The following is a 25333-nucleotide window of genomic DNA, read 5'->3' on the forward strand; positions in this document are numbered from 1 at the left end:
TATTTTATGAAGTAACAGTTATAATTTTTTAATGTTTACCCTTTAACATAAATTTAAAAGCAATTAAAGCTTAGAAGCCTATCCCTACTCAGGCTTCAGCGAAATTCACTGACTTCTTTTAAACATTTGTATGAGCACTCCTCCCTTTCCCTGCTGTCAAGCCTTTGGTGTGTTTGTAGTTTACTCTTGTGCATGGTGCAACCAAACGTATCCTAATACCGCTTAAAGGCCACCTTTCCCTCTAAGTGTTGGAAGTGGTGTCTATCATACACTTCTGCTGTTTTTAACAAATCTCCAACGTTCGATTTTACCAATAAATACTTGGAAGCCAGATGCTATGGTGAGAGCCTGCCAGCTCAGACAGAGAAAGCACCCGGCCATCTTCTTCAGCTGATATCCCAAAAGGGAAAAGCAGCTCTCCTCCACATCCTCTCATAAACAAACAAACAAACAAACAAACATAAATAAAAACCTTTCAAAGGGAATCTCCCTCCTTCCTACTTCCAGGGCATCTATCCATCCTCCTGACTCCCTCTTACTCTCGATGGGTTTTACTATGTTTTGACTTCCTGTCAAATGGGGTTGCTTGCTCCACCTCGTGACCTACAGTTGACTTTATTTAATCCTGTTTACAATAAGCAGGAAGCTCTTAGATTAAAGGTGTTTGCTAGGGTTGAGCCACACCACAACTAGAACAGGTTTTCCAGCAAATAACAAGCTCTGGGTTTTACAGTATGATCAGACATCCTACACAAACGTCTATGTGATGGATTGTTTGCTGAATTTTTCCATCCTGTCTGATTGGCCCATCTCTTTATATTCTAGTGGTGAACTATGTTAATCTAGTAGCAATATGACTCCCTTGGCCTGTGTGTTCTTCTCTAGGATTAGAGGTAGGATGTAATCACAAAGGGGAATTATGTCACAAAGGGACTCAAACCAATGTTCAGAGATGACAATTTAGAGAACAGCCTTCTCAGGCTTTATGACTTGCTTTTCTATAGTTAATGTTCTTTGCCAGAAAAGAGAAATTGTGGCCTCTATGGTATACTGGGTAGAAAAGTGGGAAAGGACCCAGGAACCCTTGCTTCTGAGATACCGCCACAGTCCTTTACTCAAAGCATACTGTACTCTGGGATGTCATTCTCTGACGAGACAGAACTAGTAATCTAGAGATGTGTAGGTTCTGATCCCAAAGAGACTCCTCAGGTAAAAGTTCTCTATCAGCTTTCTCAGTTCTTCACTTCCCACCTCCTCATTTAACAGAAACACTTTCCCCAAAGTGCTGGTTTTGCCCTTCTCTTTCTCATTCTCCTTATTACCAGATCATTGTACAGCCAAGGATTGCTGGCTGGTGTGCTAAGGTCCAGGCCCTCGTTTCCAACTGTCTGCCATGGCTGTGCAGCTGGATAGCTTATTGGATCCTGTGTTAAATGCAATTTGAAGTGTCTTCATCTTCTCAAGCATAGACATATAAACAGAAAACCAAATCATCAAAAAGTAAATGCTTCATCACACAATGCTAATAATTTTGGTTTGTTTTATATGACAATGGAAAAGTAAAGACTTACCTTATTTTCTGGTTTTTATAGATTCCAATTTTAAGACTTCTTCTGACATTTCTTCATTTGGCTTTGTTTCACATGGAACAACACCCTAGTTAGAGTAAGGTCCCAGGAGACCTGACTGCAGCCTGCTCTGCTAATGCATTCTAACAGTGAATTCTGAACCTAATTCAGGTAACTTAGGACACAGTACTCTCTGATATACTTGAGACATTTATTTTCTTTTATTTTAAGACAGGGTTTCTTTATATAGAGCTGGCTTGTCCAGTAACTATGTAGACCAGAATAGCCTTAAACTACCTTCCTCTGCCTCCCAAATGGTGGAATTACAGGTATAAATTTATTTCTAAAGACATAAATAAAAAAGCTAAAAATATATAACACATATATTATGTACATATATATATACATATACACATACATTATATACATATATGTAAACAACATACACATACAACTTTTTAAAACCTGTAGTATTGCTGGTTGGTATCAGAGCAGTAATTTTATTCATCCATCCATCCATCCATCCATCCATCCATACATACATACATACATACATACATACATTTAGCAGTTCTGGGAATCAATTCTAGGGTTTTGCATGTGTAAGGCAAGCACTTTAACCCTTTCTAAGTCATTTTGTATTTACGGTGGAATACCACAATAAGTAGCAAATATGTGAATAGTAGACAGAGGACAGAGGGAACAAGAATGACAGCAAGGTCACAGTAAAGCATGACATCTACCTCTAGGTGGAGACATGCCCTTGTCTCCTCCCATAAGAGTTAACTCAGTTCGGCAGGCTGGGCAGAACTTGGCTAATGAACCATCTCTGGGAAGAGGATTCATGTTAACATAATGTACTTTTCCTTTCCGGAATTCCTGTCCCCAGCACAGTCCCTAGAAGTTATGAGGTTTGGCTGGATCTGCCTGCAAGTTCATCCATATGTGTTCCCTAGTACTATGGGGCTCCTTTATTCTGTCTCTAAAGCACCCTGTGGCCCTCCTCCCAAAACTACTGCTTGCCAGCTACTGACAGCTTAACAGCAAGCCTTTCACACTTCTTTTCCTTCCCCATCTCCAGACAGCTGACAGATTTACAGATAGCCTGCCCTGGAGTTTTCCTTTACATTTAAGGATACCGTCCTTGAGCTTCTGTCCGAGTTTCCTCTTACGTTCTTTTATTAATGAGAACTTAAGGGAGGACTATGGTTTCCTGGTACCAATGACACTGGAATTGGTTGTCAAGTGTCTGTGTGTCTGTGAACTGTCTACTCAATGGGTCTTTAGATGAAACAATGAGAACCTACAAGACATCTAAATCTTGCTCTCCACTAAAATCAAACACTGCTCCTTGGAGAAATTATTCTAGTTCTGAGGGAAAGGGCAGTTTGAAAGAGCTGAAATGCATGGCAGTAAGGACTATGAATGAAGAAATCCCAGTCACTGGTATTAACATAACAATTATAACACCTACAACAAAACCCTACCTGGGCCAGATAGTACATTTGAAAGAAATGCCAGACCCAGGAGATAATTGGCCAGAGAGATGGCTCAATTAGAGCAGTATGTGATCATGAAGCCCTGAGTTCAAGCCCCAGTAGCTACACAACAAACTTATTAGGAAACTGAATCCATGCCCTTGGAAATGTCAACTTTCCTATTAGTCTTTCCCATCATAACAATCAAACTTAACATCAGCAGGATCTGGATACTGACTTGTGTCTTCAGAAGAGGGTTTTTGGAGAACATACTTATTACAGAGAGGACAATCTCACCAAGAAGAAACAAAGAAATCCAAATTTTGCAAGAGTTTAAACAATGACTAATTTGGTTTCTTAAATCATGTCCAATAATATGAAAGGAAAGAGCCAAAGTCATGAACAAGCAGAAGACAGGCATGACACAGTGGCTTAGCAGTTAGGGGCACTTTCTGCTCATGCAGAGGACATGAACTTGGCTCTTAGCACTATATGGTGGCTCACACCATCTGTGACTCCAGTTCTGGAGGACCTGCCACACTCTTTTGGCATCTGATAGTATTACTCTTATACTGCGGAGGCAGAGGCAGGTGGATCTCTGAGTTCAAGGCCAGCCTGGTCTACTGAGTGAGTACCAGGACAGCTGGGATTACAGAGAGAAACCTTTTCTCAAAAAACAAAACAACAAAGGGGGGGTGAGTTTGAGGTCCAATGGAAATGTGAACTATTAAACTAAGAGTCCACTCCAAATTCTACTTTTTAAAACAGATTTATTTTATGTATGTGAGTACGCTGTCACTGACACACCAGACAGGGAGGGCACCGCATCCCATTACAGCTGGTTGTGAGCTACCATGTGGGTGCTGGGAATTGAACTCAGGACCCCTGGAAGAGCAGCCATTGCTCTTAACCTCTGAGCCATCTCTCTAGCCCCCATTCAAATTCTATTCTTAACCAAAATCATTAGGAAAACAATACTGTGTCTGAGTGTGGTAGTACATTCCTGCAATCAAAGCACTTGGGGCTCTTGCTGCTCATGCAGAAGACCTGAGTTTGGCTCTTAGCAACTATATGGGGGACCACAAAAGAAGTAGATAGTGGTATCTATCCCCCCCAGGTTTATTCTGAAATCTATAGCATATTTAGCAATAAAATTATATCTATACCCAAAAAGGAGGGGTAATAAAACATAAAACTCATTTCACTTAACCAAGTTTCCATCATCAAATGATTCATCTTTCTATGGAAAAGAAAAAAAAAAAGAAAAACTTGGAGAAAATCTGGTGAGATTTAAAAATATCTGTGACTTTTGGATTAAGAGAAAATTTACTATTACAATACACGTTACCAGGTAACATTACTAATACACTTTGTTTTCACAGTTGGTATCTCGCTTGTGCCTCTTCACTGGCCTGCCTGGATGAGACACTCCTAGGAGATCTGAGTGTATCTCTGAGGGCATTTTCAAAGATGCTTAGTTCATGAAGTCTCCACCGTAACAAATGGACAACTGCTGGCCACTGCTGAGAGGTGGAATGTGGCCTTGCCCTCTCTCTCGGTCGCCATTACATGAAGTGCTTGCTCTTCTCTGTCTCCATCACAATGATTATTAACACCCACAGTTTCTTTCTAAAACCACACGCCAAAATAAATCCTTCCTCCCTTCAGTTGTTTCTGGCATCTGGTCAGAGAACAAGAAGAGTAATTAAAACTGCATGCTTCCTGCACGAATGGAACCTCTTGGGCTCATTCTTGTTCACCATCACCACCAAGTGTAGACTATTCAAGCTTCCTTCCTAAGCTGTGCCAAATCCCAATAACTGGTTTCCTCAGCTTAGATCTTCTCCCTTAATTAGAGTCAAAAGAACAGTGGTAATAGTTTGTATTTATAGGTGATCAATTAAACCACAAACCAGAATCTAATTTTTCTTTGCAGTTTTATGATTTAAATTCATTTAAGACTGGAATTCGTCTTCAAAGGGATTGACTCTATACTAATTATATGATGGCCTGTTTCAGTGTTTAGAACTTTCTGAGAGATTATTTACTTTTAATTATTTAGGAAAACAATTGTATTTTTAATATTTTGACTACTAAAATTAAAAAAGGATCATTTTATGAGTACCTTGATCATTCGACCTAAGTTTTGAGTGTTAACAATATGTTGAGTGATCATTCAAGCAATATGACGTGCACTGAGCTAGCCTGTGAGCTAACCTGTGTGTAAGCCTGTGAGATGCTGAAAACATAGTGCCCCTCCCCTTCCATTCATTTTACAGACTACCTAAAGGTTCAAAGGGGAAAAATCCAAATGTTAAATAATGAAATTTATACTTTCTGGAAATTAAGTATTATATGGTAGAACAGTTAACAGAGAGAAACCACAATACATAAGTAAAAAGGGTTTGGTATTTAGTGTGGTGTCAAAGTATTAGAATTTTGTTTTATAAAAGTAAAAAATGTATACTAGGGCATAAGTCAGAAACACTAACAATTAGAGTAGTATGCTGCTTGATGATCACGTTCTCCTTTATAACTTTCTATACTACTCCAATCATATAAGAAATGATCTACAGATCTCCAGGCTGTCCTGTTGTAGATATGATCAATTTCATAGGGCTGAAGAAGTCAGGCATGCCCTTAGAGACAGAACCCCAGCTTGCACAATGCACAGGAAGTAACATCATTAGTCATCAGCAGTGCATCAGTAATCCTAGCCACTTAAACCTTACCTTCTCCAGTTTATAAACATATACAAACTTAACTTTTTGAGAATCACCCAATTGGTGTTTGACTACAACTACTTGGTTTGAGTTTGTATATGATCTATACCAAATAACTAGTCTTCATTGACTAATCAGATGTGATTCTAATAAGTCTGCTTTTATGTTACTTGGATCCCCCCCCCCGCGCCCCACACTTGCAACTTGTTTCTTTGTTCTGTATGTATACTGCTTGATTATTATGTGTTGTGGGGAATTTCTGGTTCAGTCTATTTAGTATTCTCTATGTTTCTTATATCTTGATAGGCAACCCCTTCTTTTGGGTAGAGAAATTTTCTTCTATAATCTTGTTAAAAGTATTCTCTGTGCTTTCTCCTGGGTTTCTTCTCCTTCTATTTCTACTATTCATACATTTGGTCTTTTCATAGTGTTATGGATTTTCTGAATTTTTTTTAGGCGTAAAAAATAATGATACATGTACATAATAGAATATTATACAGCTACTAAAAATGAAATTTGTAGGTAAATGAAGGGAGCTAGGAAAAAAAAAATCATCCCAAGGCAAGTGATCTAGAAAGACAAATTCAGTATATATTCACTCTTGTGTGGATGCTAGCTGTTAAGTCTTTAGTGAACAGGCTACAATCTATATAACCACAGTGGTTAGGTACAGAGTAAGGACCAGGGGGCAGGATGGATCTCCCAAGGAAGATGAAATTCAATAGTTATATATGCATAAGGTAGGGACTAGAAAGGGAGGGTCAAACTAGAAGGGAAGGGGAGGTTAAGGGAGGCATTCCGGGTGTGTGTAGATTTATGTTAAGACAATATAGGATTGGGCAGGACAGAGATAGGTGGGAACAGTCGAGGAGCAGAAGTGGAGGAGGAGGCAGAAGGGAGATTCCAAGGAGAATCAAGATGGAGCTGGAGAAAAGATCTAGATCCAGGTGAACTTAATTGGCATTAGGTATATATGAATATTTTAAGGGATTCTATAGGTCTTCTTATCTTATATAGAAGGGCAGTTTGTATCTTTGTCATCTGGATGTAAGCTTATTGTATAGAGTTTGTGGTTTGAGAATTTTATAAACCTGCTTGAAGGGCTACTGGGTTTTGGAATCATGTTTGTGTCAGGAAATGGAGAAATGGTGGTTTGATGCAGCCAACTCCAGTGTCACCGTCAGCACCTGCGACCACTGTCATCCTGAGTACAGTACTTAATCGTTTTTAAGTCTTGATTTGTATTTCTTCTTTGCACAATTGGAACTGTAAGTGCCTCCCTGATAAGGTGTACAGGTTAGTAGCCATGGTACTTTCTAAGAGCCCAATGAGAGCATGGCTTTGTCGGCGATCATTTAGGCTATATTGTTGCAATAAAATGTGTTTATTTATATTTTTAAAACACAATAGCAGCACTAAAGGTCTCCAAACACTTGGTTTTATTCTGTATTGAATCTTAATTTCCTAAGAATAAAAGATCTTCATTGGAAGGTCTCACAATCACCAGATGTAATAAGACAGAAACTGGTATGGGCAGATGTAGAGAGAATACCTTGTGTGTTGTATGGATGCATCACCTGTCAATTAAAAAGCCTATGGCCAATAGGAAAGGGTGGAATAGAAGGTGGGACATCTGGGAGGCAGAAAGAATTCTGGGATAGAGCCAGGCATGAAAGATTCTCCCCAGAAGAGGTGAGGAAATGTACATATGGCACCTGAGCACAAGTTATCAGCCACATGGAAGAATGTAGATTAGGATAAATGGAGGATTTAAATTATGATCTAGTCAGAGAAAAGCCTAGCAATATGAACAGGTATTTGTAAATGTATTTTGAGTCTGAGCCTTATTTGTCGGAGTATGGGACTGGGAAGAATGGAGTTAACTTCTACAGACAAATCCTTTTACGTTCATAAGCTCTGAGAAAATTCAAATGTCCATAAAAAAGAACAATGGCTATGAGGGAGTTAAGTTTAGGGTTATTGTTGTAGTATAACCATGTACTTCTCTACCTGTGACAAAAGAATTTCTCATAGAGTGGTTTAGTAAGAATGGCTTGGAGTTTATGCATGATATTGACTTGTGTGTGGCTATAAAAAGCAGCCAGAAAACACACCTTGGCTGCAATGTGAACATCTCAAATCTGTCTGTGCAGAAAATTGTAATGTGTTCGTCTAAGACATCAGAACTCTTAAAATAGAAACTTCAAGTATACCTGTGGTTTAAAGGTCACATTTATTAGGAGATTAGGAGGTGCATTATCCATGGACTATAAATAGTGCACAGCTGACCCTTCAGTCACAGTCAAGCAGAAATGTAGCCAGCTCCAACCTATTTTGTAGACACTCTTGTTCTTTTGTTCCAAGAAAAGTTTGCACCATAAGACTTGGACTTGGGCTTCGGAACCTTCTTCTCTTCCACGTCATAGCTCCACCCTAGATGGAAAACAAAACCAAAACAAACCCCACAGAAACAGAATTAGTGAGGATACTTAAGAAACACAGCAAGCAAGCAGAGGCTAGCTTGTATAATTTCATGTTCATTTATTAACAGAAATAAATGTCAAAACATCTGAAATATAAATTTAGTAATTTGTTTCCTCTCAATCCTGTGTGCAAAAGTCCTAACACTGCCTGAAGACAAATTATCATATTTCAAAGTGAAGGAGTAACCTATGATTTAGTTTCTACTTAAAATTTCTACTTAAAATTTCTTGCTTAGTAACCAAGGTTATGTATTATATAGAATCAGATTTCTAAACCTGGTTTAATATGTGACATCTGTAACAGGACAAAGAACTCTCAACAATATAACTCACCTCACTGCTCTAAGGTCTAGTGTCTGAACACTTGTGAAATACTAAAGTTTTCCTTATCCTCTACCCCACCATTCCTCTTGAGATTACCAAACTCTGTCCCCTTACTAAAGTCAAAAATGATTTTCCATCTTTGTTTAACAAATCATAACCAGCTACCCAAATACTGAGAGTTGACTAAGACCCAGCTGGATACAGACGTCTGGGGACTTCAATTTCGGCAGGTTTTAAGGCAAACCAAACTGAAGGTTTTTGGTCAAAATGTTTTCTGAGTTTGTATCTTTTCTCCAAATGCCCTTTTATAACTTTGGAGACTGAACTTCCTTGTAGAGCATCTCTGTTTTGAATGCCCTTGAGTGTTTAGGGAACACTCCAATCAACACTCCTCCTTGGACAGAAGTGTCACCCTCAGGTTTCTGTAAACTAAACAACTCTTACAACTCTAATTTTTCTTTATAAACTCCACTTTCCCACCATTCTTCTCTCTTTGGATTCTTTTTCAAACAACTCATCTTCATGCATGTTTCTTTATCATCATGTATAAAATGCCCCAAATATATATTATACAGCCAAAAGCAAGTGACCTTTTGTTTGTTTTTCAAGACAGGGTTTCTCTGTGCAGCCTAGGCTGTCTCCAAACCCAGAGATCCACCTGCCTCTGAATCCCAAGTGCTGGAATTAGAGGCATGCAACCACCACTGCCCAGCAACAAGTGCTTTCTTGATCACACGAATTCTAGTGTCTTTTCATGAATATAGTATCTGAGTGAAGTTCATGAGCAACACTCAGGCCAGCGGCTCCTTAGCTGGAACTCAATGATCAGTTATGCCATAAAACATATCCTGTGAAGCTCCAAGCATCCCATTGGGATTGTTGGAGAAAGGAAAACAGTGGTCTTCAATGAAATCCTTTATCGGTTGAACTACTTGGTTCTCCACCATCTGATTGTTAGCAGTAACTGTTCAAACACAACTCAATACCCAGAAGGAAATGAGAAATCAGAAAAGCAAATTCAACATTAGAATTTCAGTTTTTTTCTGATTGAAATTGTAATTGATAGTTTAAGTGTAAAACCCTAAGGGAAGCTCCAAGGCCTTCCTTACTAGAGTTTGGGATGTGGCAAATATTTGAATGGCTGCCTTACTTTACCTGTGTGGTGTTATGTGAGCTCATTACAATAAAGTGGTTAAGAAACCATACTAAACAGACCTATCTAATCCACGCGCTCAGGGTTACTGTCAGAGTGGTTACTCGTTAGGAAAGCACGACAGCTTAAGAGAAGCTGATCTCTCAGGCTGGAGAGATGGGTCAGCAGTCAAGAGCACTGGCTGCTTTTCCAGGACCTAGGTTCAACTCCCAGCGCACACACAACAGCTTGCACGTCTGTAACTCCAGTTCCAGGGAATCTGACACTCTCACAGACATACATTCAGGTAAAACACCAACGAACATAAAATTAAAATAATATAGCTTTAAAAAGAGAAGCTGATCTCACAAAATAAGTACATGTAATGGTTATTTCCATTTCAAAACATTCAGAAAAAGAAAAAAGAAAGCACTTAGGCAACAAGCCTTGAATTATATGGCTTATAAGAGTCAAAGCCTTTTAACATAGGTTGACTTTGAAGCCAGACACTGTCCGCCTCATAGATAAAACTGAATTTCCTTAAATCATAGTTGTAGTTACCATTTTTATTTTACCCACTTTCTCACAATCTGGTTGTGTAATTTTTTAGTTTAAATATTTTTGTGAAACTGTAAGAACATCCCTGAGCATCAAGCCTATGGCCTAGTGCTCAGTGTGCCACGTCACAGCTACAGGGAAGAACCGGCAAGTTTTCTACTGTTGCTTCCGGTCTTCTCGTGGCAGCCGCTGGTTAGCTTACTGGGGATTCCTGAGACCCGTGGCCAAACGGTGGAGACGAGCTCACTTTCTCATCCCCTCTACCTGCCACCTCAGACTTTTCAGCTTTATATGTTCTGAGAGGAAATGGAGCCCTGCAAATGCTATGAATTCTAACTGCTCGCCTCACATCAGACCCAAGCACAGCTCTGTTATCTGCTCTGGTTACAGACTTTCAAAAGCTGCAGGGTCAGTGCCATGAAAGAAGAGTAGATTTAGACACAGAAATAAAAACTGCTTTGGTTTTCTCTTGGGAACTCTAAGCTAGATTATATCTGTTATCAATGGTTATAAACAATTCAGAAGAGACCTGCAGTTTGGCTCTGATCTCTAGGATAGCTCCACCATAGTCACATGATTGTAAGGAAACAGGGAGAAACTGTGGCCCCTCATTTTGTTCCTAAAGCTGAACAAAATGTCACTTGTCTGACACAGAGCTACAAGGTTACCTGGTGGCCGATGGCAGTCGCAGTAGCCAGTGAAAGTAAAGGAAGACTATGCAACTTTGGATTTCTAATCACTCAACACATTTCTGCTCTGTTCTGGGACATTGTTAATACCGAACTTGTAACAATAACAATATGTGAGAAGATACTGAACATATAGTTAGTGATGGGTAAATTATATAAATTACACATACTCCTGTTTTTCTTTTAAATTTTTCATCTAAAATCCTAAAAAGGAAGCATTTCTCATGACATATAGAGCAACAACATTTATTAGTAAAATATTCACAGCAACCAAATTTCTACTTCTTCAACTTTAAGTTTTTTTTTAAGCCAAATAATCCAAGCTGTATCTGGGATACACTGTACTGTCTGAAGGCTGCTTTTATAAAGCTAGGATGCACTCTATGGCAATGGTCCCATATGTTGTCTTATTGGGTCATTCAAAACCAGGCCTTGCTTTTTCCAGCTGTGCAATATGAAGATCAAAGCAACTGAGTCCAAGGCAGCTGCCCAGGGATGGAGTGAGGCTCCCGGGGCTGCCATCACTTCCCACTGCAGCACAACCATATGGCACAGATTAGCCACAATCCACCCACCAGCACCTACATGATGAGAGGAGCTGACTCTGCTGTCTCACACAGTAGAATGCTTTCACAAAAATATTTTGAACTTTAAGCTCTAGTGTAGGAGAAGTACATCTGGCAAATGCTTAGTAAACTTAAATGTGATCTTTGATGTCCAATAATAAATTTCTTTTTAAAAAAGCAGGCCATCTTACTTTGTAAATCTTTACACTGTGGCTGGATCACTCTATTTCCTATGCAGTGATGGTGCAGTCTTTTCACATATGCACATATGCGTGTATACATGTACACATACGCATAAACGCATGCCCTTGAAACAAGTCAGCTCACAGTGGTTAGCTTACGACTTGTGTGAGATAGAGAAAAGTCTATTCATTTTGATTTACATAACCATTTCATTTATGTCTGTAATAAAAACACAGACACCTTCATTTGTTCTTTTAGTACTTATGGCAAAACTTACTCTAGAAACCCTCATTCCAGTCCTTCTCCATAACATAATCAAAAGCTTTGACGTTAATTAGTGTGGAAATGAACAGTTTAATACTTTGTGCTGAAACAAGAAAACACCAGAGAATATGACTCAAATGGGGAGATCCTGCTAATCACCTCCAGGGATCAAAAGAAGCAAGGCTCTGAGACACTCAGGGAGACCCATTGGTAGTTATGGAAGGTTCCAAGATCCTTCACCAGAGTACAGTCTGGCACCATCACACCTTGTGGAGGGCAAAGCAGACACCTAACATTTAAAGGAAAGGCAGAAAGCTTTCCTGGAATTTTACTTTAAAAATCTTACTTTGGAATGATTTTAAGTATCTTAGATATTCTTTTAGAAAGCATTTTGGACGTGACTATGGTTGTGTATAAACTGGTGGACACTCCTCTCTGGGACTGTCCAAATGAAGGCGCATACAGCCCCTGAAGATTCACTAGAATAACAACTGCCCTACACCTGCTCGAGCTGTGGCACCCACACATACCATCACCCTCTGACGCAAGCCAATGGTCTCTTTACATTTGTTTTTCAAATAATAGTCTGCCATACAGATTAGTATTATTTTCAAAACATTAATTGGAAACATTCTACTTAGAATTTTTCAATAAAGCAAACCAAGAAATCAAGCACACACAACTGACTTTTGTGTTTCAAAAGTACAGTTGAAAACTGGTTTAGAAATTTAGAACACAGTTCTTTTTAATTCCCTGAGAAGATATATATGAAAATATCTAAAACTCATGACCAAAACTTTTGTGGAAATTAATCTGGGGCAATGGGCTATGCATAAGGATTCCCATAGTCCTACTTATAAAATACCAGGAAGCCCAGCAAACCACCACTGAGAAAGAACCCTACTTTAGGAAAAGTGATTCCAGAGTATTTATTCCTCTTCCTTATTCTCACCCTCATGACCTAAACTGACAAAAAAAAAAAAAAAAAAAAAAAAAAAAAACCTCTCAACCAAGGATCAGGAATAAAGAGCTAAGAAGAAACAACAACAGCAACAACAAAAATCCTTGGTAAGCTGTTGGTACAAGTAATACTCACCTGTGAATTCACTGACTCGCAGAAATTCATTTGTGGCTTTTGGATCTATGCATACCTCCTCCTATAGTCAGTTATAATGTGCACAGAAGGGAAAAAGACTCTGAATCTCCTCCTGACTCAGGCCAAGCAAAGCATCCCTGCTGTCTTCTTCGTTCAGCCCTCAGACTCAAGACAAGAGTCCTCTCCAAGGACTATTTACAGCCACAATTTTTCTTTCTTGTGGGTGCTTTCACTGACTGAAATAGTCTCTGGCATGGCATTAGAAGACTGATGTGACAATACATGTGTTGGTTCAGGTAGAAGTTAGCATGTTGTTTACAAGAATCAATAAATGATTAAATAGAGTATGTTTAGAAGGGTTACAGATTAGTGTTACCAATTGATGAAAGGATCTGACCAGAGGCTTAAAGGAACTCAACCTCCGTTTTCCTAGAACAAGTGTTCAGTATCTGCTACTTCAGTGCTCTGCTGTCAGAGAACATGACTATCACCCATAAAGTGGACGGCTACAGTGACAGTCACATAAATTCTGTCCTGTCTCCCACCTACTGATCTTATTCTAGAAATATCAATTTTGTCTCTATTTGAAATTTATCTCAGTGCACCCTTTCCCCACATAAGTTCATGATGTCTTTATTAGGACTAAAAAAAACCAAGCACTCTAAAAGGGCAAACCCACTAATATGGTCTAAAATGACAATCTTGGCTCAGCTCACACTGTGCATACTTTCAGCACTCCACAGGAACCTGGGGGAACTGTTTCTGTCTGCCAGGAAGAGCCACTTCCCTATCTCCCCTTCCACTGAAGAGACATCTGCTTCTCTATTGAGTGTGCCTGTGGTGCATAAATGGACAATGTGCCTCTGGACTTCTCTGAGCCCTTTTCTCCTGTGCTTGTTGTGCACGTGCTGGCCTCCTGGCCTTTCTCACCCTTCCCACCTCCCTCCTAACTCCCAGGCTGTTCCGGATTACAGCTCACTTCTCACTCTCTCTAATACACCCCCCCCCCTTCTTTCCTTTCTATCCTCTGCTATTCTTCTCTCACAGAAAGCCCTGGACATCTCCAGTCTTTCTTTTCTTACTGATCAGGACTCTTACAGATGCCCCTAGATATTCTCTCTCTTGCCACAATAAGACCTTTCTCCTGACCATGAAGTGGCCATGTTGGTAGTGCCTTTACTGTGTCCCTGTTTAGACTCTTGACTTGCTTTTCTGTTTTGAGTATAGCATCTGCCTGGCTTCCTTGTATCTCATGTAAAATAAATTCTTTAATAAATGTGTTCATTTTATTCAGAAGCCAAATATGAGAGAGCCAGGGAACACAGATTAAGTCTACTAAAAATTCAAGTTCAGTTTGCTAACTATTGAGTTTTACAGTAAGAGAACCATGTTTTAAATTGAGTCATTTCTAAAATTCATTGGTAGGAATATTAGGTAGGCAGGTTAAAACAGGGTTCTCCTCAGTTACTATAGATCTCAGATGCCGTTTTCTGTTAATGCATTTAAAAAGGTTAAGTCACAAGATGTAATGATAGACATGGGTGAACAAGTAATGTTTCAATCCACTTTAAGGGGGTTAAGGAAACTCTGAGAGCTGAAATTAGGCCCTGACCCACAAACTCTGCTCTTTACCCCCATCATTAATATGTTCTGATTGACATGAGGTGCCCCTCTTTCCTTCACACTATACACAAAAGGCAGGCTTTTCTGAATCAGAGACATGCTAGTGGAGCTGGTCATATAGAATTTATAACCTCTGCTCTAAATTTGCAGAGATAAATTAATAAACACTAAATTGTGAAGCTTTATTAGTTCATAGGAAAGAACTATCTTCTTTTCATTTATTAGGATCATCAAATGGGCAGACTGTAGAAACAAGACACAAAATTTGTGGCAAAATTAAAATTAGAAACGTGGACTTAGGCGTGCTCTCTTGTGCTTTGGTGCACAGGCTTGAGCACAGGTACACACTTCTTTGGTAGGGATATATGCCTATCTGAGGTTGGTGAATCTGCTGGATGTCTTATGAAGACTTCTAAAATTAACCAATCAAATAAAACAACATTCCTTCAAATTAATGTTTATAGTCATGAGAATGTAAAAGTGCCTTAACTAGGCTGATTTTTCCCTCCTGCCATTTTATTTAAAATAAGTTATTCAAGATTATTTAAACCTTAGGTGACAGGCTGGCAAAATGGCTGAACAGGCAAAGGTGCTTTGCCACCAAGCCTGCTGACCTGAGTACCCGAGATGATCCCTGGACTGTAGTGACAGAAGGACCAAGTCCCTTCTTCCAAGTTATCCTCTCACCTCCACACACACACACACACACACACACACACACACACACACACACACACACACTCAACAAATGCCTTTAAACTCTAATGACATTGATGGATATATAGAATTTTTTACTAAGTGAGGTGGTTTACAGAGCTATTAATTATGACAAAGCTGAGAGAACATTAACCCAAATATGATATTTGGGTATTTAATAATGAAAGAGCAATAGCAAAAAGGCTAGTCTGATTTCTGGCTCTTGTCTTCTGAAGCTATAAAAGAACTGTTTATCCTTTTTTTGAAATAGAATACAAGCCCCCCATGGGTCCTACATCAGAAAAAAAAAAAAAAAAAAAAAAAAAAAAAAGGGATGCCTTTGAGTAGCAGACAGAACAAACTGAACCAACAAGCCTAGACAATTCCTAAGTCATAGCATCCTCTGTCCAATCAAAAGTCAGTACAAATATATACCATTTCATCACACTTAGCACTTTTGGAGTGGGCTAGTCACATCTATCCCAGGATGCTATTAAATTCATCATATAACAGAGGATGAACATGAGCTTCCTCCTGCCTCAACCTCCCAAATGCTGGGAACAAGGGATTGATCACAATGACTTGACAAGCTTTTTGCTGACTTCCTGTTCTTGGTCACCAGTGTAAGCATCAAGGTGTACAGTTCTGTCACCCTCTCCACTAATTCTTTATGCTTTGACTTTGACATGAGCAGCCAATTTTTACATTTTAGGCAACTATGATTCTATTCCGAGCTTACTACCTTACAACTTCTTTGATGCTGGATAGGAAACCCAGGGTTTGTCTATGTTTCAGTATGCGCCCCTTCAACTAAGCTACAATATTTGACCCTTAATTTTTATTTTTGCCATTCTAAAATGAAATCCTAAACAAAAAGAAAACAAACACACAGCTCTCAGATTCCATGGGTGAGCTTATTTACATTCAGAACCTTTCCCACCAAAAGGGAAGTTTGAAATACTTCCATTAATTTGGCTTCTAACTCCTGGAAAGCTTTGGAAGAGATGTTAAGTCAAGAGATGCTTAGCCACTCTGATTTAAATTTGATGGGTAAAACGGTTATCAAAACAAGCATGTCTGTTGTATTCCAGTCTAGGAGTATTGACTGGGTTCGTTTTTTCTACCAGTGAACAATTAAAACGCAAGAAAAATCTCCAGCACAACAGGTAACAGGAATGAACTCTTAAACACTGCCAACAGGAGCAGACAGAACTAGCAAGAGAAGACAGGTATCGATGGGGGTGAGGACACACATTCGAGCATCAGACCCTCCCAAAAACCGGGGATGAGGTGGGGGAATAGGGGTGGCGGGTAAGTTTTAGGAAGCCAAAAATCAAATCTCTTTCCCCAGGCTGGGGTTTTAAATGTCGGGAGTTTCTTCCCCTGTCCTAATCTAGGGTTGGCTGGTTTAAAGGACATGTTTGTTGATTGGCCCACTGCTGCTGTGTGACTTGTCCTGCTCTGACCTCTGTCCTCCCTGGGGCTGCTATCAGGGGAGAAGTAGGAACCTGCAAGGCCTTAGCTTGAAGCTGCCAGGCTTTTGTTAGGTCAGGAGGAGGAGGAAGCCACCCATCCTGGAAGTTCACAATCTTTCTGACCTAGGCATGGTTCCCCTTATCTTTTCTGTATGCCTCCCAGGGATCGTCTTCTTCCAGGTCCCTCAAAAATCTTTGTTCTGCTTTCTTAACAACAGAAAACCTAAACAAACAAACAAACAAAACCAATAAATAACGGTCATAGATCTCATTATCTTCTAGGTAAACAGAAATCTACCTGACAACAAATTCACTGCATTTCTTCACTTGCTATTCTTCTGTAACTTCAATGCTTCCCACATCCTTATCTCTACAGAGAAATTCCTAGAGCAGAGAAATACTGCCCCAAAGTGCAGAGCTTTGAATGAACATCTCCTTCCCACACACCTTTGTACTTTTTCCTGTCATCCCCCTCCATCTCCTCCCCAACAGGAAGGACACAGAACCTAGAAGGTATTGGTCATGGTGTTGCATGAATATAATTCAAGCACACACGTGCCTGAGCCAGGAGGATCACTGAGTTCCATTATAACCTAGGTCTTTAAAAAAAGTTATAGGCCACCTGTGCTACATAAGACACCATCTTGAGATGTCAAAAACAAAACAAAGAATAAAACAGAAGAAAAACCTGAAACAGTTTTTCTCCCTTGAATGTAATTTGCCTTGATTTTTGACTTCCTTCTGTTTAGTGAATATAAAAGTTCATGTAATCGTTTCTCTAATGAAAATATTATGTGGAGCATCCTGAATTCATGTCACCCACACTCCACTCAATATAAAGTTCTCTAAGTTCTCTCTTAATTCCCCTTTCCATGAAGCTGTGTTTTGTATGAACATTCAATACCATGGCTGGCTTTCTTCCTGCTTTGACCTCTATCTTCAAAGGTAGGTTTTCTCCACCAACAGACCCACCAAGAACACAAAGCAGTTTCGCAGCTTGTTTGGTTCTCTTATTCCAGAGGAAAACCTTCCTTCATTTTGAGAATTTCAAAGACTTTTACAACTAACAACAATGGGGGAAAACACAGGGGGGTAAAATGCCATACCCCAGAAAAGTCACAAAGTTCCAAATCAGATCAAACAAGAGGGAGAAAAGCCATTTCTGGTTTTGATTAGCATGTAAATGGTAGTAGATTTTAGGCCTCCACCATCCGGGTTTCCACAGCTTTCTCCCACTTCCTCCTCCAGCCTAGCTTTCACAAAGCACAGGGAAAGACAAAAGCCACCTGGGTGAGAAAGGTTGGTGTTTCTAGCCCACAAAGAGCTGATGGAAGGTTCATCTGCATTTCAGAGGCAGCCTCAGTCTCTCCCCCTTTTCACAAACAAGGTTAACTAGCAGAGTTCCCTTTGGGACACACAGAGTTAGGGGTATAGGATGTGACATTAAAGCCGAAAGACAATGGGGAGAGGAGCCTTTGTATTTTCCTCACTTGGACTGTAAATTTTGGGATTAAGAAAGTAGGTGTGAAGAATGAGCATGGGGGTGGGGGCGGGGATGGGGGGCTAAGTAAAGGCCACTCAGCCCTCACTTCTCAACTGTTCAAATGTGGGGAGCCAGCCTTCCAGTGGAAGTGAGGACTGAGGCATGGCAGGGGACAGGAGCAGGGACACAGACACCTTTGGAATTAGCAACTGGCTGCAGGAAGGAAATTTCTTTTAGTCTCAGGAGTGAGAGGGCATTCTGATACAATACTTTTGTTTGGTTAAATTAAAATGAGCAATGTTTCTCATATACATTCTAAAATATAGGCTGGTGAAAGATTTGGAATATAGATCCTATGTACTGCTAATGACTGTGCTGTCCAGTGGAAATGTGTAAAACATATTTCATTTTTTAGTAGTTACACTAAATAAATGAATGAAAATTAGTTTGAACGATCTACTTAGCCAAAGGATTTAAAATACTATTAACACATAATAAAAACTTTAATTTTTTTCATATTAAATCTTTAAAATCCAGCGAGTATTTTGAATTAATAGCACAGTTTAATTCTAAGCAGGACACGGAGAGTGGTGCTTACTCCCACCCATATGGTCAGTAAGAAAACTCCTAGAGTAATTTCCACGCCTTACCACTGGGTCAGGAACAGTCCTGTACTTGGACTTGAAGGGCTTTAAGGACTCCACAGATTAGGGACACCATGACTGACTTCAGGCTTTCTCTTAACCTCTTCACATTCTAAAACACTTACTAAAGTAAGACTTTAGAACAAGGATCACATACAGTTTGGAAACAATGCCAACATTATCAAAGGATTTTTAAGAATGCTGCAATATATTTCAACCCTGAAGTATATTGCACAACACTTCAAGGTGATTGGCCTTAAAACTTGAGAATAATGAACTCCACATTAGTTTGACAGAACAGCATTTGCTGTCTGGAGGGAACTTTACAAACACTGACATGTGTGCACTGTGGCTTTGGAAAAGATATCTACAAGGCTGTCTCTGCAGTCTGCCAAGGCTCGCTCTCTGGCCTTCTCCCACCTCCTGTTTCTCCCCTTTTCCCCAAGGAAGCCTTTTCTGGGTTCCCTTTGACTGTTATGGTTTAAACTTAAATGTCCCTGAAAGGCTGTCACAGAGGGTGGCACCACTTCTGGAGGCCTCCCTCTCTTTCCTCTGCCAGGTCAAGTCAACAGTTGCCTCTACAAAGTACTCTTCTGAGATGTTCTGCCCCAAAGCAAGAGGGCCAAGCAACTGCGGATTGAAACTTCTCAAACAAGAAGCCAGAGTAAAACCTTTTCTACTGTTGATGGGAACAAGGCATAGAAACTCACTAGGTAGTTCAGGGTGAAAAGACCACAAAAAAGTGACCAGTTTCTTTCTTGGCTAAATGCTTGAAATGTCCTTGAGTGTGTGGGTAGCTTAGTCCTTGCCAGAGTCTGGAAGATGTCAGGAGTGGGGTCTGGTATTTCCTTATCTTTTTCCCCCAAAGGGAGAATATCCAATTCCTGGAAACCATCCTGAAGACCTGGCAGAAACTCTATAGCACGGCACACCAGCACCAGGAAGGAACTAGACTCATCATCTCATGCACCCCACCCCTGCAAGCAAACACACACACACACACACACACCTGACATTTCCTCTGCTTAGTAACTCCAAGGCAGTGAACTCAATGGCAGCATATTTCCTGGGACCCTCCTCACACTTTTTTTTTCTTTTAGCTCTCACCTACAAAATCTATACTCTAACTTCTAAAACTCACCTTCGGTGGTCCCAAAGTTTCACCCTTTAAATTTATGAGTTAACATTAAAGCCACTGGCTCTGGGCAGTTTTGGTGTGGATGGTGGTCAAGTTCTAGACCTTGGTTCCCCATGAAAGGATCCATCATTCTTAAATATACCCCAAATATTTCTGTATTCACTTCTTGCTCTCTCTTTCTTCCTTTCTGTCTCTCATTTCCTGTGTGTGTGTGTGTGTGTGTGTGTGTGTGTGTGTGTGTGTGTGTGTGTGTATTTGGGACTGGGTTTCTACACAGTCTTGGCTGTCCTGGAACTCACTATCACCAGAGTATCTTCAAACTCACAGAGATCTGCCTGCCTCTGCCTCTGCCTCCCAAGGCTGGGACTAAGGGTGTACTACACGGCCCTGTATCACTTTTAATTTGGTGAAGTTGGGTATTTTGGAATAGTAACAAAAAGCTATCCAACAAACTGACGAAATGTTCATGAAACAGAATGCAGCTGTGAAACCCTTTCCTCCCAGGAGAAGGTGGCCAGAGATCAGCTGCTCACTTAGCTCAGAAAGGCTCTGTTGGGATACTATTAACTGTTCTAAGAGATGCTACCTGAAAGCTCCAACAATCTAGGCCAGTGAAATGGCTCAGCAGCTAAGGATGCTTGCCACAAAGCATGCCAACCTGAGTGCCATCTCCAGATCCATCAGGAGAAAACTCACTCCCATTCTGTCCTCTACTGCCATACCAACATCACTACATCACACACATACAGGCAAAGACAGTTTTAAAATTTGGAATAAGATAGTCTTTGTTCATCATGAATTTCCTCCCCCTCATGTTTATATAAGCTGTTCTCATGCTCCAAGCCCAAGCTTGTACTCCTTTATAATCTTACCAGATGAAATCTTGTAACTCTCTAGCCTTTCTATAGTCTCGTGTTTGTCTGCTTTATTTTCAATTTCTCACTTACCAGACTCTAAGAGGAAGAGAAATTCCCTCTGCTCGTTGATAAAACAATAAGCTTGAGAGATGGCTCAGTGACTAAGAGTTGCTCTTCTAGAGGACCTGGGTACAACTCCCAGCACCACATGGTGGCTCACAATCATCGGTCACCCCAGTAGCAGGACCTCCAAGAGCACATGGCACATATTTGGTGCACAGACAAACAGCCAAACACATTTATTAAATAATTTAAGAACATAAGAAATTGATAGTCATCTTTCTAGAGTTTCTTTTCCTTCAAATTTTTGATCTGAAAATTTTAACAGTTCTATTTTAAGACACAAGCAACAGCAAATTAAAAGGACATAGAAAAGTTTAAATGATATGGAAAATAATTTACAGATTAACAAAAACAATTCACTCATAATATCAATTTAAATTTACCAATTATGTATTGAATACATTAAAGAAAAAGATGAATAAACTTTTGTTTTTCTAGTAGGTGCTTAGAATTTAGAAGGCCGGGTAAGACATCCCTGTTTGAGCATCAGGACTACTATGCCCTTACATAAGGATTTAACCCTGAAGCATGCCCACACAGCTCTGACATATAACAGAGCGCCCTGAACAATGGCTATGCAAAACATTGAAATACACAACTATATGGCAAGAGCTGTAAGGAGAAAATCATTGTAAAAGATCAAAGGGCTTGGGGTAACCAACAGCTCTTTAATTGGATTTGAGGCATGCTCAGTAAGACTTACATGTATACATAGTTTTACACATACATAAATACAATTGTTAGAGATAAAGGCAGAAGCCATGTATTTGACAGAGTTAGAAGGTGTACACAGGAGGGATGAAGGAAAGAAAGTAGAAAATAATGTAGTTATCTTTTAATTTCTAAAACAAAGAAACAACCCCCTTTTTCAAAAGTAGAAGGAAAGAGCTTTCCCAGTGGGATGTGGGACTAGGGAAGAACTGAAACCATTAGGGTCTGGGAACAGAGCTCAGTGGGTAGGGGACTTGTCTAGTATATATATGTATATATGGCATCCCTTGGTAAGAGTCTCTGCACCTCAAAATAAGTAAAGAACTAGAGGTCAGCTAATACTGTCATGGGACAAGTAGTAATTATTTTCAGGCCTCAGGCCCATATGGTTACAATTCCAACAACTCCACTGTCATAGATAAGCCATCATGGCCTATAAATAAATGAATGTGACTAAATTTCACTTTTAGTTATTTATTTTGTGAACATGTGCTCGTGTGCCACATCGGCATGGGTCAGAAGACAACTTAGGGGAGTGAGTTCTTTCCTTCAGCTGTGTCGCCCCAGGGGTTACACTCAGGTTATCAGTGCTGGCTGAGCCACCTCACTGGCCCATGACTTTAAATAAGATTTGTTCAAGTTGTTAATAAATGACCTTGCTACTTAATGTTATTTAGTATCTCTATACCTCAGTTTCCTGCGTGGTAAATAAGGATAATGACTGTTCTAAATAGGATTATTTATTCTAAATTTTAACCATTGTCATGAGGCCATTTGTTTCCTGAGCTCTTAAAACACAACAACTCTGAAAATTTTACTCCTCATTGAACTTATTCTTTACAAATAACTTTATGCAAGGAAATGACAATCATGACTTCTCTTTTTCAAAATAAACATTTAGATATTGGGGAAATAGAAAAACTAAAAACAAACACTGTTTTCAGAATTTCTTAAGTATATAAACAATCTTTTTGTTTCCTGACAGTTTTCTTGGCCTCTGACTTCTGTACGAATATACTACTCACAAACGTAGAGCCATTGAAGATTTTACTTTCAATAGTCACCTTTACCAATACAAACACACTTCCCTGCAGAGGAAACAATGAGGTCATGGGCTGGTCCCATTCAACCCACCTTCTCAGTCGACGATGAAAAATGATGTGTATTAAAGACCAAGTGCACTGATGTATGGTTGGCTAAGCTAACCAGGATGGCAAGACAATATGGAAGGAATTGCTAGTTGCTAACCTCTTAATCCAGCAGTCTTTGTGTATTAATGCTTTGGAACCTTTCCTTCCCTTTTTTGCTTCTCTCTCTCTCTCTCTCTCTCTCTCTCTCTCTCTCTCTCTCTCTCTCTCTCTCTCTCTCTCTCTCTCTCTCTCTCTCTCTCCTTTCTGGTTGAAGCATTTGAATGTACTACCTTTGGTAATATTGGTTCACCTAACTTACTACAGTATTAGCTCCCAATAAAATGACATTAGGTGTGGGGAAAGGAAGGCTTATTTATATGCCCCTTACAATAGTCTAAGAAAAGTAAATCATAATGGGGAGGGTTTCTGGGGAATTTGAGAAAGATCTTTCAAGCTATGAGGATTCTGTAATCCTTCAAGCTGTTTACTTAGACCTTGTATGGTGGTTTGAATAAAAATGGCCACCACAGGCTCATATAGTTGAATGCTTAGTCAGAGAAACTGATAGAAGGATTAGGAGGTATGACCTTGTTGGAGAAATTGTGTCACTGGGGGTGGAGCTTTGAGGTTTCAAAAGCCCAGCCCAGGCAGTCTCTGCCTGAAGATCAGGTTCTGACTGTTTGCTTACTCTTCTAGCACCACAGCTGTTGCCATGCTCTGGCCATGATGGTCATAGACTGAGCCTCTAAAACTGTAAGCTCCCACTTAAATGCTTTCTCTTACAAATGTTGCCTTGATCAGCAACTATGAAGGCGTCCTTCACAGAAACAGAGCAGCGACTAAGATGCCTGGCTTCCACTAGACCTGAGAAAGTTGGACCTACCTACTTAAAGTTACAGAATGCTAAATGTTAAAGGCCCACAGTGGACCAACACCACTGTGAACACAAAGCATGGTATCACCCTAAACAGTGTAGCTTTCAGTTCTCGAGACTAAAGAGTCCTTAATGTCCCTGGGTGCAGAGTATTAATATTTATGTGTCAGGCTTTGTGAAGGTGCTGAGACAAAGCAGTGGCTCAGTTATGTAGTACTGTAGACTAAGAATGTCTATCTATGCTGAGGTTTTCTAAGTCACTATCTGCTGACTTTTCTCAAGTTACACTTCCTACTGACTTTGACTAACCAACTCTCTTTCCTGGGGAAGTAAATCAAATTAGAAAATCAACTGATTTCAATAGCAGTGTCTACTTCACGCCTGCAATTCACATAGCAACCGTAGTCATATATGCTTGTGACCACTTAGAGAAAGACTAGCCAGGGATTTAGCAGTTTAATTAGATTTCCTGTTACTGAACTCATGATCCAAACCCCAGATGAGTAATTTGCAAGGTGTGAGACATAAAGTACAGAAGGCTGAAAGGATGGAAAACATTAATAGAACTGTTTAATTAAGATACAGAAATATTTTACAATGCTATCTTGAATCAAAATAGTAATATGGTCATGCAGTCAACAATTTCATATGTACGGAATTTAGAACTTGGCCAAAAACTGTCCAAGGAAAGTACACTTAAACCTTTCTGAAGACAATTTTTTGGTCTATTACTAATAAGATATGTTTATGTACTTTTATGCATGATGTGTCAGATCCAATTTAATCACTTTGTTTTTTATGAACTCATTTACTCCTCAAAGCAGCTCTCATTTTACATATGGGAATGGAAACAGCATACAAAGTCACGATGACCAGCCATGGTTTCATACCATTGGTCTGGCTTTAAACCCAGGGTATGCTCAGCACATGCTCTGTTCTTATCCTGTTTACTCCCAGAAACCTGAGTTTAGACTTCTGATCATAGGCTATGTAATGGTAAATGAGGAAGTACACAAATATTCTAGAAAACATCTACAGTGCTTTCCCATTCTTACATCAAATGGAATAGGTAACACTAATTTTTCACATATGCTACCTTACACTAACAATGTATTAAGGTATTGTCTCATTCCTAGATAACAAAGATATTGAAGCTTTGCTGCATTAAACTTTCTGTATTAAACTTAGGAGATTTCAGGTCACGTTGTCAAGCTATTTCCTTTCAATTCAACTGTTTCATCCGTTGGGTGAAGGAGCTCAGGAAACTAAAGAACTGTAGCAAGCTCAGAAAGTTGTAAGACTTACAGGCTCCTCAGTGAGGTTATATAAACAACAAACAATTACCACCAGGAAAGGAGGCTGTTTAGTGGGGCTGCCTCCAAAGCAGGCAGTCAGCACCAGGGAAATAGCTTTTGTGAGACATCACCCAAGATGGTTGGGCTTTTTAATGATAATAGCTAATTTGGAGTCATCAATCCAATAAACTCACTGGTAGACTCAGTGGAACAGCTTCTT

General features: G+C 39.7%; 1 protein-coding gene across 1 annotated transcript in view; it reads right to left on the bottom strand.

Annotated features, from left to right (window-relative positions):
- Window positions 1-7983: 7983 nt before the first annotated feature.
- The window catches only part of NDUFS4 (NADH:ubiquinone oxidoreductase subunit S4), an 87021-nt gene continuing 69671 nt past the window's right edge, over window positions 7984-25333 (bottom strand). The window contains exon 5 of the mRNA XM_080933894.1: window positions 7984-8202. Within this exon, the coding sequence (XP_080790020.1) occupies window positions 8099-8202 (104 nt within the window). The 3' untranslated portion in view covers window positions 7984-8098. The remainder of the gene's footprint in view (window positions 8203-25333) is intronic.

The sequence above is a fragment of the Micromys minutus genome, assembly GCF_963924665.1.
Source record: "Micromys minutus genome assembly, chromosome: 20".
Taxonomy (NCBI): domain Eukaryota; kingdom Metazoa; phylum Chordata; class Mammalia; order Rodentia; family Muridae; genus Micromys; species Micromys minutus.